Here is a 13,432-nt window from a genome sequence, read left to right on the forward strand (position 1 = left end):
TAATAATAACTAGATTCTTCAAGGCCCTCTCAGCATGGGAGGGAGAGATTCTTCAAGGACCTCGCAGCATGAAAAGTGTGATCCCCATTTCAGCCTGCATGAGATGGACGCACAAGGAAAGAAGTGGCCAGCGGTAGGAATCATGAAAGGCTTCTCAAGCAAGTGACCACTGTGGTGGGCCTTTCACTACAGAAGCTAGGACCTTTGTTTTAAAAGACATTGTAAGGCTGGGTGTAGTGGCTCACACCTGTTATCCCAGCACCTTGGGAGGCTGAGGCAGGAGGATCACTTGAGCTCAGGAGTTCAAGATCAGCCAGGGCAACATAGTGAGACCTCCTTTCTACAAAAAATAAAATTAGCTGGGCATGGTGCCATACACCTGTCCTAGCTGCCTGGGAAGCTGAGGTGGGAGGATGACTTGAGCCCAGGAGGTCGAGGCTGCAGTGAAGCATGATCATGTCACTGCATTCCAGCTTGGGAGCTTGGGTTGACATAGTGAGACCCTGTCTCAAAAAAAAAAAAAAAAAAAGAACCTTACAAAATATGAGAAAGTTATGACCCAAACCCCATTATGTAGATGCAGCCACTGCAGTCGTCAGCAGAGAAATATTTCTGTGCAGACATACTTCTCGCTGTGCACACTCACTTCTGTGTTAGGGCACAGGCTTCTGTATTAGATGATGGGCTTTTGCACTGGATTTGAGTCCCAGCCTTTGCCTCACCTCTCACCAGCATGTGACCTTGGTCAAGTTAATAAATTGTGTGAGCCTCAATTTCTTTGTAAAGTGGTAGTGGTGGTGGAGGGTAACAGGCATGCGTGGCATGGTTGTGAAGAGTTGATGGAATTATACACAAAGCCTTTGGGGTAGGGCATGTGTTGAGTGCCCGGTAGATGGTACCTTCTGCAGCCTACGTTTGATTTAGCTGCACTGCAGGGGACCTCTTGGTTACTGTGGTAGTGAGTGCTTGGTGTACCCAGTATGTGTGGTTTGTGTGGCTGTAAGTTGTTCATTGGTACTTGATGGACTAACGTTTGGTAGGTTGTTCAGGGATTCAGTTGTAGTGACTTTGTTTTTTAGGGAATAAAGAGTGAATAATGGTTTCCTGCAGAAGAGTTAAACATGCTGACTTGGTGGTGGCTGTCGTGTGTATAGATTTTGTTTTGTTTTTGATGTCTCAAACACAGTGGTATTCCTGGAAAGGCCTAGGGTGATTTTTCCACAGAGATGGAGCGTGGCTTGGGTGGAGGACTTGAAAGAGACTTTGCCAGGAAGGAGATGGGGATATCTCGAAGCTTTGGGGAGCCTCTTGGCAGAGGAATGGGTAAGAAGGCCCTGTGGGCCTCAGTGGCTGGTGTCCGCCCTCTGGGGTGCAGGCTGCCAGGGCTCACCTGATGTCCCTGCTCTCTTAGAGTCAGCTGTTTTTTCTTAAGCTTTTAAAAAAGATGTTGTTTTAGACCTAGGTAAAAACTTTAGATCTTTTAGTGTTTTATTGCTATATCAGTAGCATTATTTATCTTTAAGTCTTTTCAGATGGCTTTTTAAAAAATTGGCATAAGGCTTGTGCAGGCTGTGGGAATGGAAACTGCTGCGTATACTTGACTCTCTGGCCCCCTAGGCCTGGAGAGTGTTTCATGACCCTCTGGCTCCCTAGGCCTGGAGCGTGTTTCAAGGCCCTGCTAATTGGGGCAGGAGTTTCCTTACCCCAGGGTGCTGTGGTGTCCAGTCCAGTTAGCAGGATGGAGTGAGTCATGCACTTGCTGATGCCTTTGAAAGAGGCATCTAGACCGACTAGAGAGGGAGAGGTTTTCTTTTTTTTTTTTTTTTTTTGAGACGGAGTCTCGCTCTGTCGCCCAGGCTGGAGTGCAGTGGCGCAATCTTGGCTCACTGCAAGCTCCGCCTCCCGGGTTCACGCCATTCTCCTGCCTCAGCCTCTCCGAGTAGCTGGGACTACAGGCGCCTGCCACCACGCCCGGCTAATTTTTTGTATTTTTAGTAGAGACGGGGTTTCACTGTGGTCTCGATCTCCTGGCCTCGTGATCCACCCGCCTCGGCCTCCCAAAGTGCTGGGATTACAAGCGTGAGCCACCGCACCCAGCCGAGAGGTTTTCTAAAGTTGGAAGGTCTTGAGTATTTAGGCCTATCTGTATGCAGAGAAATTATTTTTTCAGTTTTGGTTAGGTGACAGCGATTTCCTCCTCTTTTTTCTTTCTTTCTTTTTTTTTTTTTTTGCGAGACGGAGTCTCGCTTTGTTGCCCAGGCTGGAGTGCAGTGGTGCGATCTCAGCTCACTGCAGCCTCCACCTCCCAGTTTCAAGTGGTTCTCCTGCTTCAGCCTCTTGAGTAGCTGGGACTGCAGGGGTGCGCCACCACACCCAGCTAATTTTCTTGTATTTTTAATGAGATAGGGTTTCACTGTGTTGGCCAGGCTGGTCTTGAGTCCTGACCTCAAGTGATCCACCTGCCTCTAAAGTGCTAGAATTACAGGTGTGAGCCATCACGCCAGGTCTGTTGATGTCCATTTTATATTAGCTGTATTCTTCAAATTTATGAAGGCCCTAGAAAGTAGTCATGAGATTCGTCCTTCAGCTCATCAGAGGGGCAAGATTCTTTTTTAAGACAGTCTTGCCCTGTCATCTGGGCTGGAGTGCAGTGGGCACGATCTCACTGTAGCAGGCTGAAGCAATCCTCCTACCTCAGCCTCTGAGTGGCTAGGAACACAGGCACATGCCACCATGCCCAGCTAATTTTTTGATTTTTTTGTAGAGACAGGGTCTCTGTATGTTGCTCAGGCTTGTCACAAATTGCTGGGCTCAAGTGATCCTCCCGCCTTGGCCTCCCAAGGTGCTGGGGTTATAGGCAACAACAGCCACTATGCCTGGCTGGTGGTGTATTTTTAAAAAAAAATTTTTGTTTTTTTTTTGCAACAGAGTCTCACTGTCGCCCAGGCTGGAGCGCAGTGGCGCGATCTTGGCTCACTGCAAGCTCTGCCCCTCCAGGTTTAAGCTATTCTCTGCCTCAGCCTCCGGAGTAGCTGGGATTACAAGCGTGTGCCACCACGCCCAGCTAATTTTTTGTATTTTTAGTAGAGACGGGGTTTCACCATCTTGGCCAGGCTGGTCTTGAACTCCTGACCACATGATCCACACGCCTCGGCCCCCCAAAGTGCTGGGATTACAGGCGTGAGCCACCGCACCTGGCCAGAAAAATATTTTAAAACTTATTGGCCGGGCACGGTGGCTCATGCCTGTATTCCCAGCACTTTGGGAGGCCGAGGCTGGTGAATCACGAGGTTAGGAGTTCAAGACCAGCCTGTCCAAGGTGGTGAAACCCTGTCTCTACTAAAAATACAAAAAATAGCCGGGCATGGTGGCGGGTGCCCATAGTAATCCCAGCTACTTGGGAGGCTGAGTCAGAGAATTGCTTGAACCTGGGAGGCGGAGGTTGCAGTGAGCCGAGGTCACGCCACTGCACTCCAGCCTGGGTGACAGAGTGAGACTCCATCTCAAAAACAAAAAAAAAAAAAAAAAAAAAAAAACACACATTAAAACTTACTGTCATTTGCCTGCAAATACTAATTTGTGGATAGCTATGGCAAGAATAGATGGCATGTGGCCAGGCAGGTGGATCACAAGGTTAGGAGTTCGAGGCCAGCCTGGCCAACATGGTGAAACCCCGTCTCTACTACAAACACAAAAAATTTAGCTGGATGTGGGTGGTGCGTGCTGTAATCCCAGCTATTCAGGAGGCTGAGGCAGAATTGCTTGAACCTGGGAGGTAGAGGTTATAGTGAGCTGAGATCGCACCACTGCACTCTAGCCTGGGCGACAGAGTGAGACTCTGTCTCTAAATTAAAAAAAAAAAAAAGGCATCTTTACTTCTGTAGGAACTTTTTCTTGCTAAGAGCCTTCAGCTCCTTGCCACTATGCGGCACCTCTCGCCTAATTCCGCTTTCTGGAGTGGCACATGAGTGGTACACAGAGAGGTGGATGTGGGCTTCTTGCCTGTGAGGTCACTTCACATGGTCACAGGAAACTGTTCCTGTCCTGACTGGCAGGGTGCCACCCCTCCTGCTGCAGTTACACCTTCTTTCTGATTGGGACTGTGATCTCTTTGTCCCGGAATTCCCTGCTGCCGCTGTGATCAGACCTGCGTGAGTAAAGTGATCTCGTCAGGTTCTGAGTGGTTGAGTTGGTTTTTCAAGATGCAATTCTTGACCTCTTTCCCGTGTCCTTTGCCATGAGAGGTGAATCATTGTGGTGCTCCTTTCCATAATGCTTTCCTACTTGGTGCCCCTTCCTGTGCCTAGGCAGTAGATCTTTGTGCTCCTTTGTGCAAACAGCTGTACTTGCTGCTTCAAAAATTTGGATAGGCCTGTGGTCTTTGACCTTCAAGGATGAGGTGTAGCTGAGGCGATACTAAGGGTGGGTGGCTTGGGACAGCACCAGAGGTCTGTGCATCCAAGTGGCCTAGTGAGGACGCTGGTGGAGACATGGGTTGCCAGACGCTGCTCTAGATGCTGCTGCTCAGGGCATCGGCTCTGCTAGAGGGCCCAGCGGGCTTGGCACAGGCAGCAGGTGTGTGCAGATAGAGCGTCTGGCAGCGTCAGGTGCAGAGGTTGGAGGTGCAGGTCTCTGTGAGGCAGGGGAGGAGCATGGGCAGAACAGGCTCCAGTTGTGGTCAGTGTGGGGAGGCCTGTGAATGCTGATGGGAGAATTCCGCCATTCTCTTCAAATCAGTGGCATGTTGGTTGAAAGCTTTTGCAGGTGTCTTGCAGGTGTGTTAGTTGAAAGCTTGATCTAGTTCAGGGGTGTGCACGGGAGAATATAGTCATGGGTTCTCAGTTGGTTTCTGTTTGGGTCAGTAAAGCCCCTTCCTCATCCCTCTTTTCCACTTATTACTAGAGACAGAAACTTAAAAACCATGGTTTCAGGCTACCAAAAAGCCCAAAACAGAACAAAGCAAAGTAAGACGTGTTGGACAAGCTTGGTCTGGAAAGCCAGCCTCAGCTCAGGCATGCTGGGCAGGATCGCAGGCGTTCCGGGAGAATGAGCTGTACCTGCCAGTAGACTGAAGTCTGTGTCTCTTGGTGAACTTTCCCACCTCGTCCCACGGCAGTTAGTTGGGATATAAGAAGCAACTGTGTAGGGGGCAGGTGCTTTTTTTGTTGTTGTTTGGTGTTTTTTTTTTGTTTTTTGTTTTTGTTTTTTTTCTTTGAGACAGAGTCTCACTCTGTTGCCTAGGCTGGAGTGCAGTGGCACGATCTCGGCTCACTGCAACCTCAGCCTCCTGGGTTCAAGCGATTCTCCCGCCTCAGCCTCCTAAATAGCTGGGATTACAGGCACCCACCATCATACCCGGCTAATTTTTGTATTTTTAGTAGAGACTGGGTTTCACCATGTGGGCCAGGCTGATCCTGACCTCAGGTGATCCACCCGCCTCGGCCTCCCAAAGTGCTGGGATTACAGGCATGAGCCATTGTGCGGCCAGGGGACAGGTTTTAATGGCTTTGTGGCCATGGTCATAAATTGAAATGTGCCTCATGGCTTAATGTCCAAGTTGCTGAGCATATACTTTGAGACCAGAGCGGGTGGGTACAAGTGTCTTCTACATAGCAAAAGATGGACCAGAAGCTTGGAAACATAACGCTGTGATAGCATCAGATAAACCTTAAGGAGGTGTGGGTGAGCCGTGGGCAAGTGAGCAGCAGCACTGTGTTTGGGATACTTGGCGGGGGGTGCATTTAGGTATTTTCCTGAAACCTTATCTGTTGCCTAGTCACAGCACACCCAGTTCATTTCAGGCAGGGCGGGCATGCTCAAGGATTTCCACGCAGAGCTCATTTGTTAGTGTTGAGGCTGTCTGTGGAGCTGCAGCTTTAATTTGCTCTATGATGATGAGAGGTGCCTCTGGGTGGATAAATGTGGGCTCCAAGTGGGTGATGCTGGGCGGTCTTCTGAACAAGAAGTTGGCTGGGATGGGGGTGGGGGTTTAGTTTCCAGCTCAGGTGAGGCAAGGAAGCCTCAGTCCTGAGAACCTGGACTAGCTTTAGAAAACTGCTGCTGAGCAAGACCCGATGGCCCCCTTCTTGCTCTGGCTCTCAGTTCATGAATGCACACGGCTCCTCTCTCTGCTGGGCGCATTTGCAGGTGACCCCGCATGCTGGGCCTCAGACTCTGGAGCTATGTGGGGTCTTGGCATCGTGACCCAGCATCAAGGACTCTCCTAGTTCTTTGTAAAATGATCTTGTCTGTGCGTGTGTTTCTCAAACCCCTTTCCCTTTATCTTGTCATTTTTATTAGTAGTATTTGGAATCTGTAATGAGCACATTTCTATTGCTATAGAGAAATTTGGCTAATTTTTTTTTCTTCCTGATTTCCTTAGAAATCCTAAGTAATGCACTGAAGAGAGGAGAGATCATTGCAAAGCAGGGAGGAGGTAGGAACCGCTTAGTTTGATGTTTTGTTTTTTTAGAACAGGCCGTTATCGCTGGGGACCATAGAGCTTAGTGGTGAGAAGTGCGGGCTCTGACACAGACTGCCTGGGGTGGGAGCAGGTCTGCCTTTTTCTAGCTGTGTGACATTTGGCAAGTCACTGAACCTCACTGTTTCTCATAGCACTCATTTGTAAAATGGGGGTGTAATAGTACCTACCTCAGGGATGCTGTGGAGAGTGGATGCATGTGAAAGAGTGCTTCCGCACGTGCTGCGCACAGGCCGGCCATCCTCATTGTTAGAGTACCTCTCATTTGGGGGTTTTGTTTTCCACGTTATAAATTCCTAAAAGTAAATATATTTTCCTTAGACTTGATGAGAAGACTGAAAGTACACCACCCAACATGTAATAAATGCTTGTAAAATAGATACATGTACTCAATAGGAAAATATGAAGAAAGTATGGTCTGAAGCCCTATCGCCCAGTGATGAGTGCTGGAAACATTTTGTTCTGAATCTTTCATTCATACACAGTTTTATGGATACTGAGAACAAAAATGTACTTTTGGAGTATTTTTGGAGACAGTCTCGCTCTGTCGCCCAGGCTGGAGTGCCGTAGCACAGTCTCAGCTCACTGCAGCCTTGACTGCCCAGGCCTAAGCAATTCTCCCACCTTAGCCTCCCAAGTAGCTGGGACTATAGGCGTGTGCTGCCTGGCTTGGCTAATTTTTTGTAGAGATGGCATTTTGACACGTTACCCAGGCTTATCTCAAACTCCTGGCCTCAAGTGACCTGCACGCCTCCAGAGTGCTGGGATGACAGATGTGAACCACCACACCTGGCCCAAATGTACTTTTCCAGCCTGATTTTTCCTCTGAGTGTCTTGGCATCTCACCTCCTGACTTCTGTGTTGGGCTGGCTCTGGAGCTCCACACCAGCACCATTTCCTCCCAGTTTTTTGCTTCTGTTGGCATTGGGAGTTGCCCTGCCTCATTTCTTTTCTTTCTTCTTTTCTTTTCTTTTTTTTTTTTTTTTTTTTTTTTTTTTTTTTTTTTTTGAGAGATGGAGTCTCACTTTGTCGCCCAGGCTAGAGTGCAGTGGCATGATCTAGGCTCACTGCAACCTCCGTCTCTTGGGTTCAAGCGATTCTCCTGCCTCAGCCTCCCAAGTAGCTGGGACTACAGGCGCACGCCACCATGCCCGGCTAATTTGTGTATTTTTAGTAGAGACAGGATTTCACCATATTGGCCAGGCTGGTCTCAAACGCCTGACTTCAGGTAATCCTCCCGCCTCGTCCCCCCAGAGTGCTGGCATTACAGGCGTGAGACACTGTGCTTGGCCCAATAGGACAAAATCTATTAATTTTATTTTTTAAATGGGCAAAAGACATGAATAGATTTTTTTTTTTTTTTTTTTTTTTTTAAATGACAGAGTCTCACTCTGTCGCCCAGGCCGGAGGGCAATGGCATGATCTCAGCTCACTGCAATCTCCGCCTCCCAGGTTCAAGCGATTCTCCTGCCTCAGCCTCCCAGGTAGCTGGGACTACAGGCGCACGCCACCATGCCCAGCTAATTTTTGTAATTTTAGTAGAGATGGAGTTTCACCATGTTGGCCAGGCTGGTCTCAAACTCCTGACCTTGTTCCGCCTGCCTCAGCCTCCCAAAGTACTGGGATTACAGGCGTGAGCCACCACACCCAGCCGCCCCACCTCATTTCTGATACCTTTGGGCAAAGTGCCCATTCTCGCTAGGTTCCTTGTACTGTGGGGAAGTTCTGAGACATCTCCCCTCTGAAAGTCACACATTCTTAAAGTTGGGCCTGCTTTTTGCTGCTCACTGTGCTGCTGTGCAGCTAAGGAAGTAGGCACGGAGCAGCAGAGAGACTTGGCCGTGGTCAGTTATAGAGCCAGTTAGAGAAACTGCTGAGTTTCCTCTTGAATTGGTATCTTTGACTAGGCTGCTTGGGTCAGTCACAGGCTGGCTCTGGGCTGATGGCCACTCTCAGAGGCAAGCGACAGGGTTTTGGGGAGGAGCCCCAAGCTCGGCACGTGGTAAGGGGTGGCCTTGCTGATGGAGCCAGACCCTTGCTTTCCAGAGTTGCAAGCACCACAGGTGGGGGCGTCCCTTTGTTCTGCTGACTACCCCCAGTCGCTACCAGAGCCCACTCTGCAGTGCCATCAACATCTTTCCAAAGCCAGCAAGTCGTCTGGTTTCCCTGACAATAAGGCCCCCAAAAGTGGCCACCTGTATGCATTTGTACACAGAGGATCTCTCGGTGTGTGTTTTTTTGACCTCTGCTTGATGGTGTGTGGTGTGGCCAAAAATCCTTTCTCTGTGCCCTGGGAGCGCTGAGGAAATGCAGCCAGAGTGGCCCCCAGCAGAGCATCCTAGAGGGACAGGCTGGGAGGGGAAGGTGGGAGTGACTCTGACTTGTCTCCACGTAACTCCTGTTCATTACCCTGGGTGACCCTCTGAGTGGGGGGTGTCCATGCCTCCCCCTGGAGTATTTCTCAGCGTCTGCTGATGGAGAAACCTCAGAGGTCTCAGGAATTGAAGTCCATGGTTCACAAAGCTTGTCACAGACACTAACTAGCACCTCACAGACACACATATAGGGGTGTTCTTTAGAAGTTGTGTTATGGAAATCTCAGCTATGGCATAGAGCAGAGAGAATGCTGGGAGGCCCCCGTGTGCCCACCACCCAGCTGTAGCTGTTGTCAACATTTGAGGGGTGTCTTAATCGTAAATTATGGTGGGCCTTTACCCCTGATCCATGCTCATGAGCTGAAGTGGTCTGGCGTGTTGTGTACACGCACACTCAAGTTCTTGACACCCACCTGTGTTTTGTGTCCCTGTTTTCAGGTGGAGGTGGAGGAAGCGTCCCTGGGATTGAGAGGATGGGTCCTGGCATTGACCGCCTCGGGGGTGCCGGCATGGAGCGCATGGGCGCAGGCCTGGGCCATGGCATGGATCGCGTTGGCTCCGAGATCGAGCGCATGGGCCTGGTCATGGACCGCATGGGCTCCGTGGAGCGCATGGGCTCCGGCATTGAGCGCATGGGCCCGCTAGGCCTCGACCACATGGCCTCCAGCATTGAGCGCATGGGCCAGACCATGGAGCGCATCGGCTCTGGTGTGGAGCGCATGGGTGCCGGCATGGGCTTCGGCCTTGAGCGCATGGCCGCTCCCATCGACCGTGTGGGCCAGACCATTGAGCGCATGGGCTCTGGTGTGGAGCGCATGGGCCCTGCCATCGAGCGCATGGGCCTGAGCATGGAGCGCATGGTGCCCGCAGGTATGGGGGCTGGCCTGGAGCGCATGGGCCCCGTGATGGATCGCATGGCCACGGGCCTGGAGCGCATGGGCGCCAACAACCTGGAGCGGATGGGCCTGGAGCGCATGGGCGCCAACAGCCTCGAGCGCATGGGCCTGGAGCGCATGGGTGCCAACAGCCTCGAGCGCATGGGCCCCGCCATGGGCCCGGCCCTGGGTGCTGGCATTGAGCGCATGGGCCTGGCCATGGGTGGCGGTGGCGGTGCCAGCTTTGACCGTGCCATTGAGATGGAGCGTGGCAACTTTGGAGGAAGCTTCGCAGGTTCCTTTGGTGGAGCTGGAGGCCATGCTCCTGGGGTGGCCAGGAAGGCCTGCCAGATATTTGTGAGAAATGTAAGTGGCTCTTGGGGAACTTCTTGGTGGTGGTGAGCATGAGGGGACAGGGGAGGCAAAGATGAGCAGGATGAAGTCAGAGGTGGCACCCTTTAAAGGGGACCACACCTCCTTGCCCCTGTCCCAAACGTTTTATGCTAGTGGGACAAGTAAGGAATGTGAGAACTGTGGATTCTGAAAGAGCCTGGGCTGCTTTCTCCACTGTGCTAGAACGTGGAGCAGACTCTAAGCTCAGAGACTCCAGTTTCTGATGGCTTGGCTTAAAGAGGCACTGCGTCTTGCACGATGATCCAGGGAAAGAAGTGGCTGTAACGGAATTATTTTCCCCAGCTCAGCCACGCTTAGCCACTATTTAGTGACTGTGGGCTGCGCACCGCAGGCCCGAATGTCCCATCCCACACGGTGCTCCCACAGGCAGAGCCCCAGGGAGGGAGCTGGCTGTGCCGCTTCACAGCCTTGTCTCACATGGATCTATTAGTTCGCTGCTGATCGCCTCAGTCTGAAGGGCAGCCAGCTTCTCTGCATAGTAAGAAATCTAGTGTGGCCCTCAGAGCCAGCTGCAAAGCGTGCCTTAGGATTTGGTTTAATCACACATCAGTCTCCCTTTTCTTCTCCCCCCTCAGCTCCCATTTGATTTCACATGGAAGATGCTAAAGGACAAATTCAACGAGTGTGGTAAGTGTTGGGAACGGCTTTCTAGGTGCTTCCCTCATGTTTGGTGGTGGTGACGCAGCCGAGTCAGCAGCAAAGCCTCCCTCCCAGCCCCCTCCATCGGCTCAGGACCTATGGCCTTGCCATGTTCTGCCCACGCCAATGCTCAGGCAGGTTGTTGAGTGTCCTGTGATGTGTCACATGTTTTCAACTGTGTTCTCATTTCATCCTTATTTCCTTTTTTCTTCCTTTTTGAGGCTTTTGAAACAAGGTAGTAGTGTCCCCATTTCACAGATGGGTCAGGGAGAGTCTTCCTTCTGAGGTCGCCTGGCTTCTAGGTGACAAGGCTAAATAAATACATCCCAGACGAGGTCGCTTTCCCCTCAGCACAGCTGGTGTGGGGCCTCAGAACACTTTGCCCAGCAGGTGCCATGGGGAGGCGCTGCAGGCTCTGGGCACACAGCAGCTCCTGTGAGGGTGAGGCTAAGGCCTTGTGGTTTCCTGGCACATCGGGCAACTCTTCTGGAGGGCTCCCTCTGTGGCTGAAAGCAAGTTATCTTCCTTCCCTGCCCTCCAGGGTGAGCCTGCACCCCTCATGCACCACCTCTGTTCTTTTTAGCTAGAGGGGCCTGAGCTAGAGTGCTGGGCAGCTGCTTCCGCACTGTCCTCCCGCTTCCTGTTTCAGCAGTGGCTCTGATTTCACCACCATTGCTGCTTCTCCATGGTTCTTGGGGCAAGCCGTTGAGTCATGATCTGCCTCTTTGCCCCATTCTTCACCTCTTTCCCCACTCCTGAGTTTCCACGTTGTAGCTAGATATTCTGAAAAGGCCAGTGGGATCACAGCACCCCCAACCCCCACTTTTGCAATGCCTGGAGGGGCCCTGTATCTTCAAGACGAAGTCCAGACTCACAAGCCCCTTGAAGACCTGGTCCCATCCTCCTCCATCTCCCTCCTGTCCCAGAACCTGAGCGGCAAGTGCTGCACGTGTCCCGCAATGCTCTCGTGTGAGCCACTACTGGCAAGTCTTCTTTCTGGTGCATTTCTGTGTAAACTCACTCAGAACTTGCCCCTGAGGACCCCTCCACCCTACCTGCCGTGGGCCCTCTCTTAGGCACTGAGTTCCTGCGTCTGGCATTGTGGCCCTAGCACTTTTGGTACTCCTGGAGTAGAGCCTTTGTCCTCTAGGGCTCTGTCCACAGCATTGACGCGTATCTGGATGCTTAACGGGTGCTCAAATGAATAAGTGAAACCTGCTGGCTTTCGTTTGGACAATACAGACATGTCCATTGGATTGCGGATGGCTTTGTAACCAGGGGCGGTGGCATATCAAAAATGAAGACTTGGTAAAATATATAGCCAACTTTCTGCCTATAAAGCTGGCTTTACACGGCGCCTTTTTTGAGCTTTCTGAAGCGTAAAGGCATGCATTGAATCCGCCAGGAAGGTTTTTCATGGGGCAGGAGCAGGCTCTGTTAGCAGAAGAATGGCAGTGTGGCCAAGGGGGCCGTAGTCATTGGTTCTCGCCATTGTATTCTGAGCCTTTGTGCTTCAGGCGTCAGGGCCTCTCCTTTTTGACTATATCCACCAAAATCTAACAAAATGGGGACTGAGTGTGGTCTCTTCTTCCCTCCCTGTCCCAGGCCACGTGCTGTACGCCGACATCAAGATGGAGAACGGGAAGTCCAAGGGGTGTGGTGTAGTTAAGTTCGAGTCGCCAGAGGTGGCCGAGAGAGCCTGCCGGATGATGAACGGCATGAAGCTCAGTGGCCGAGAGATTGACGTTAGAATTGATAGAAACGCTTAAGCAGTTGCCTTTTTTAAACATCGATACGAGACCTCTGAATTTGTATTTTTTCTTGTTAACCATTTTAATTTGTTGGCTGGATGTATAAAGATGTTTAAAAAATTCAGTTGCTTTTTGGGGTAATTTGAATTACTTTTTTAATGACTGGGGTTCCATTTGACTGTTTGCATTGAGATTGCAATGTGCGCAATTTTTTTTGTAGTTGTGGCATCTTGTTGACATCGAATATGACTTTGATAATAAATACCGGTTCCTGAAAATGGCCTGCTTGTGTGTGCTGTGTGGGCAACCACCCGAGGTGTGGGGAGCTGGGGTCACTCGAGCTTCCAGTCCAAGGAGCAGGGATCTCATCCCCTCTCTTGTTTGTCTGAGGCCCCAGGGGTGGGTGCCTGCCCACAGATGGGGGGAGACTCTTCCCTGGAAACTGCCTTCCTGTGTGTAATCCCCAGGCTGATAATGGAGCGTTTGGCTGTTTAGAGCCTTCTGAGGCCAGGCGCGGTGGTTCGTGCCTGTGATCCAGCTACTCAGGAGGCTGAGGCAGGAGAATGGCTTGAACCCAGGAGGGAGGTGGAGGTTTCTGTGAATGAGATCGTGCCACTGCACTCCAGCCTGGGCAACAGAGCAAGACTCTGTCTCAAAAAAAAAAAAAAAAAAAAAAAAGCCTCCTGAAAGCCATCCTGTCTCCCTGTTGTGAGGTTAACGCCCTGGGGCACAGACCCTGCCTGAGTCAGGCTTGTTCCCTGGCTTTTTTTTTTTTTTCCCCCGCTGAAAGAGACCAAACTGTGTGCCACCTTCCACGCATGTTCAGTCCTGCCAGAGGCTCAGGCCAAATCTGATTGATACCTGGGCTCTGTCAGAATTGGGTATAGGCCCTACCCC

The 13,432-nt window shown here is 51.0% G+C and overlaps 1 protein-coding gene across 7 annotated transcripts in view; it reads left to right on the forward strand.

Annotated features, from left to right (window-relative positions):
* Positions 1 to 12,813, forward strand: part of HNRNPM (heterogeneous nuclear ribonucleoprotein M) — a 44,156-nt gene extending 31,343 nt beyond the window's left edge. For all 7 annotated transcript variants that reach the window (XM_030807890.1, XM_030807887.1, XM_030807888.1 and 4 more), the window contains 4 exons: positions 6,383 to 6,436; positions 9,295 to 10,097; positions 10,721 to 10,772; positions 12,390 to 12,813. In XM_030807890.1, coding sequence (XP_030663750.1) covers positions 6,383 to 6,436; positions 9,295 to 10,097; positions 10,721 to 10,772; positions 12,390 to 12,553 — 1,073 coding nt within the window. In that variant the 3' untranslated portion in view covers positions 12,554 to 12,813. The remainder of the gene's footprint in view (positions 1 to 6,382; positions 6,437 to 9,294; positions 10,098 to 10,720; positions 10,773 to 12,389) is intronic.
* Positions 12,814 to 13,432: the final 619 nt, after the last annotated feature.

Source organism: Nomascus leucogenys, unplaced genomic scaffold, assembly GCF_006542625.1.
Source record: "Nomascus leucogenys isolate Asia unplaced genomic scaffold, Asia_NLE_v1 Super-Scaffold_241, whole genome shotgun sequence".
Classification (NCBI taxonomy): domain Eukaryota; kingdom Metazoa; phylum Chordata; class Mammalia; order Primates; family Hylobatidae; genus Nomascus; species Nomascus leucogenys.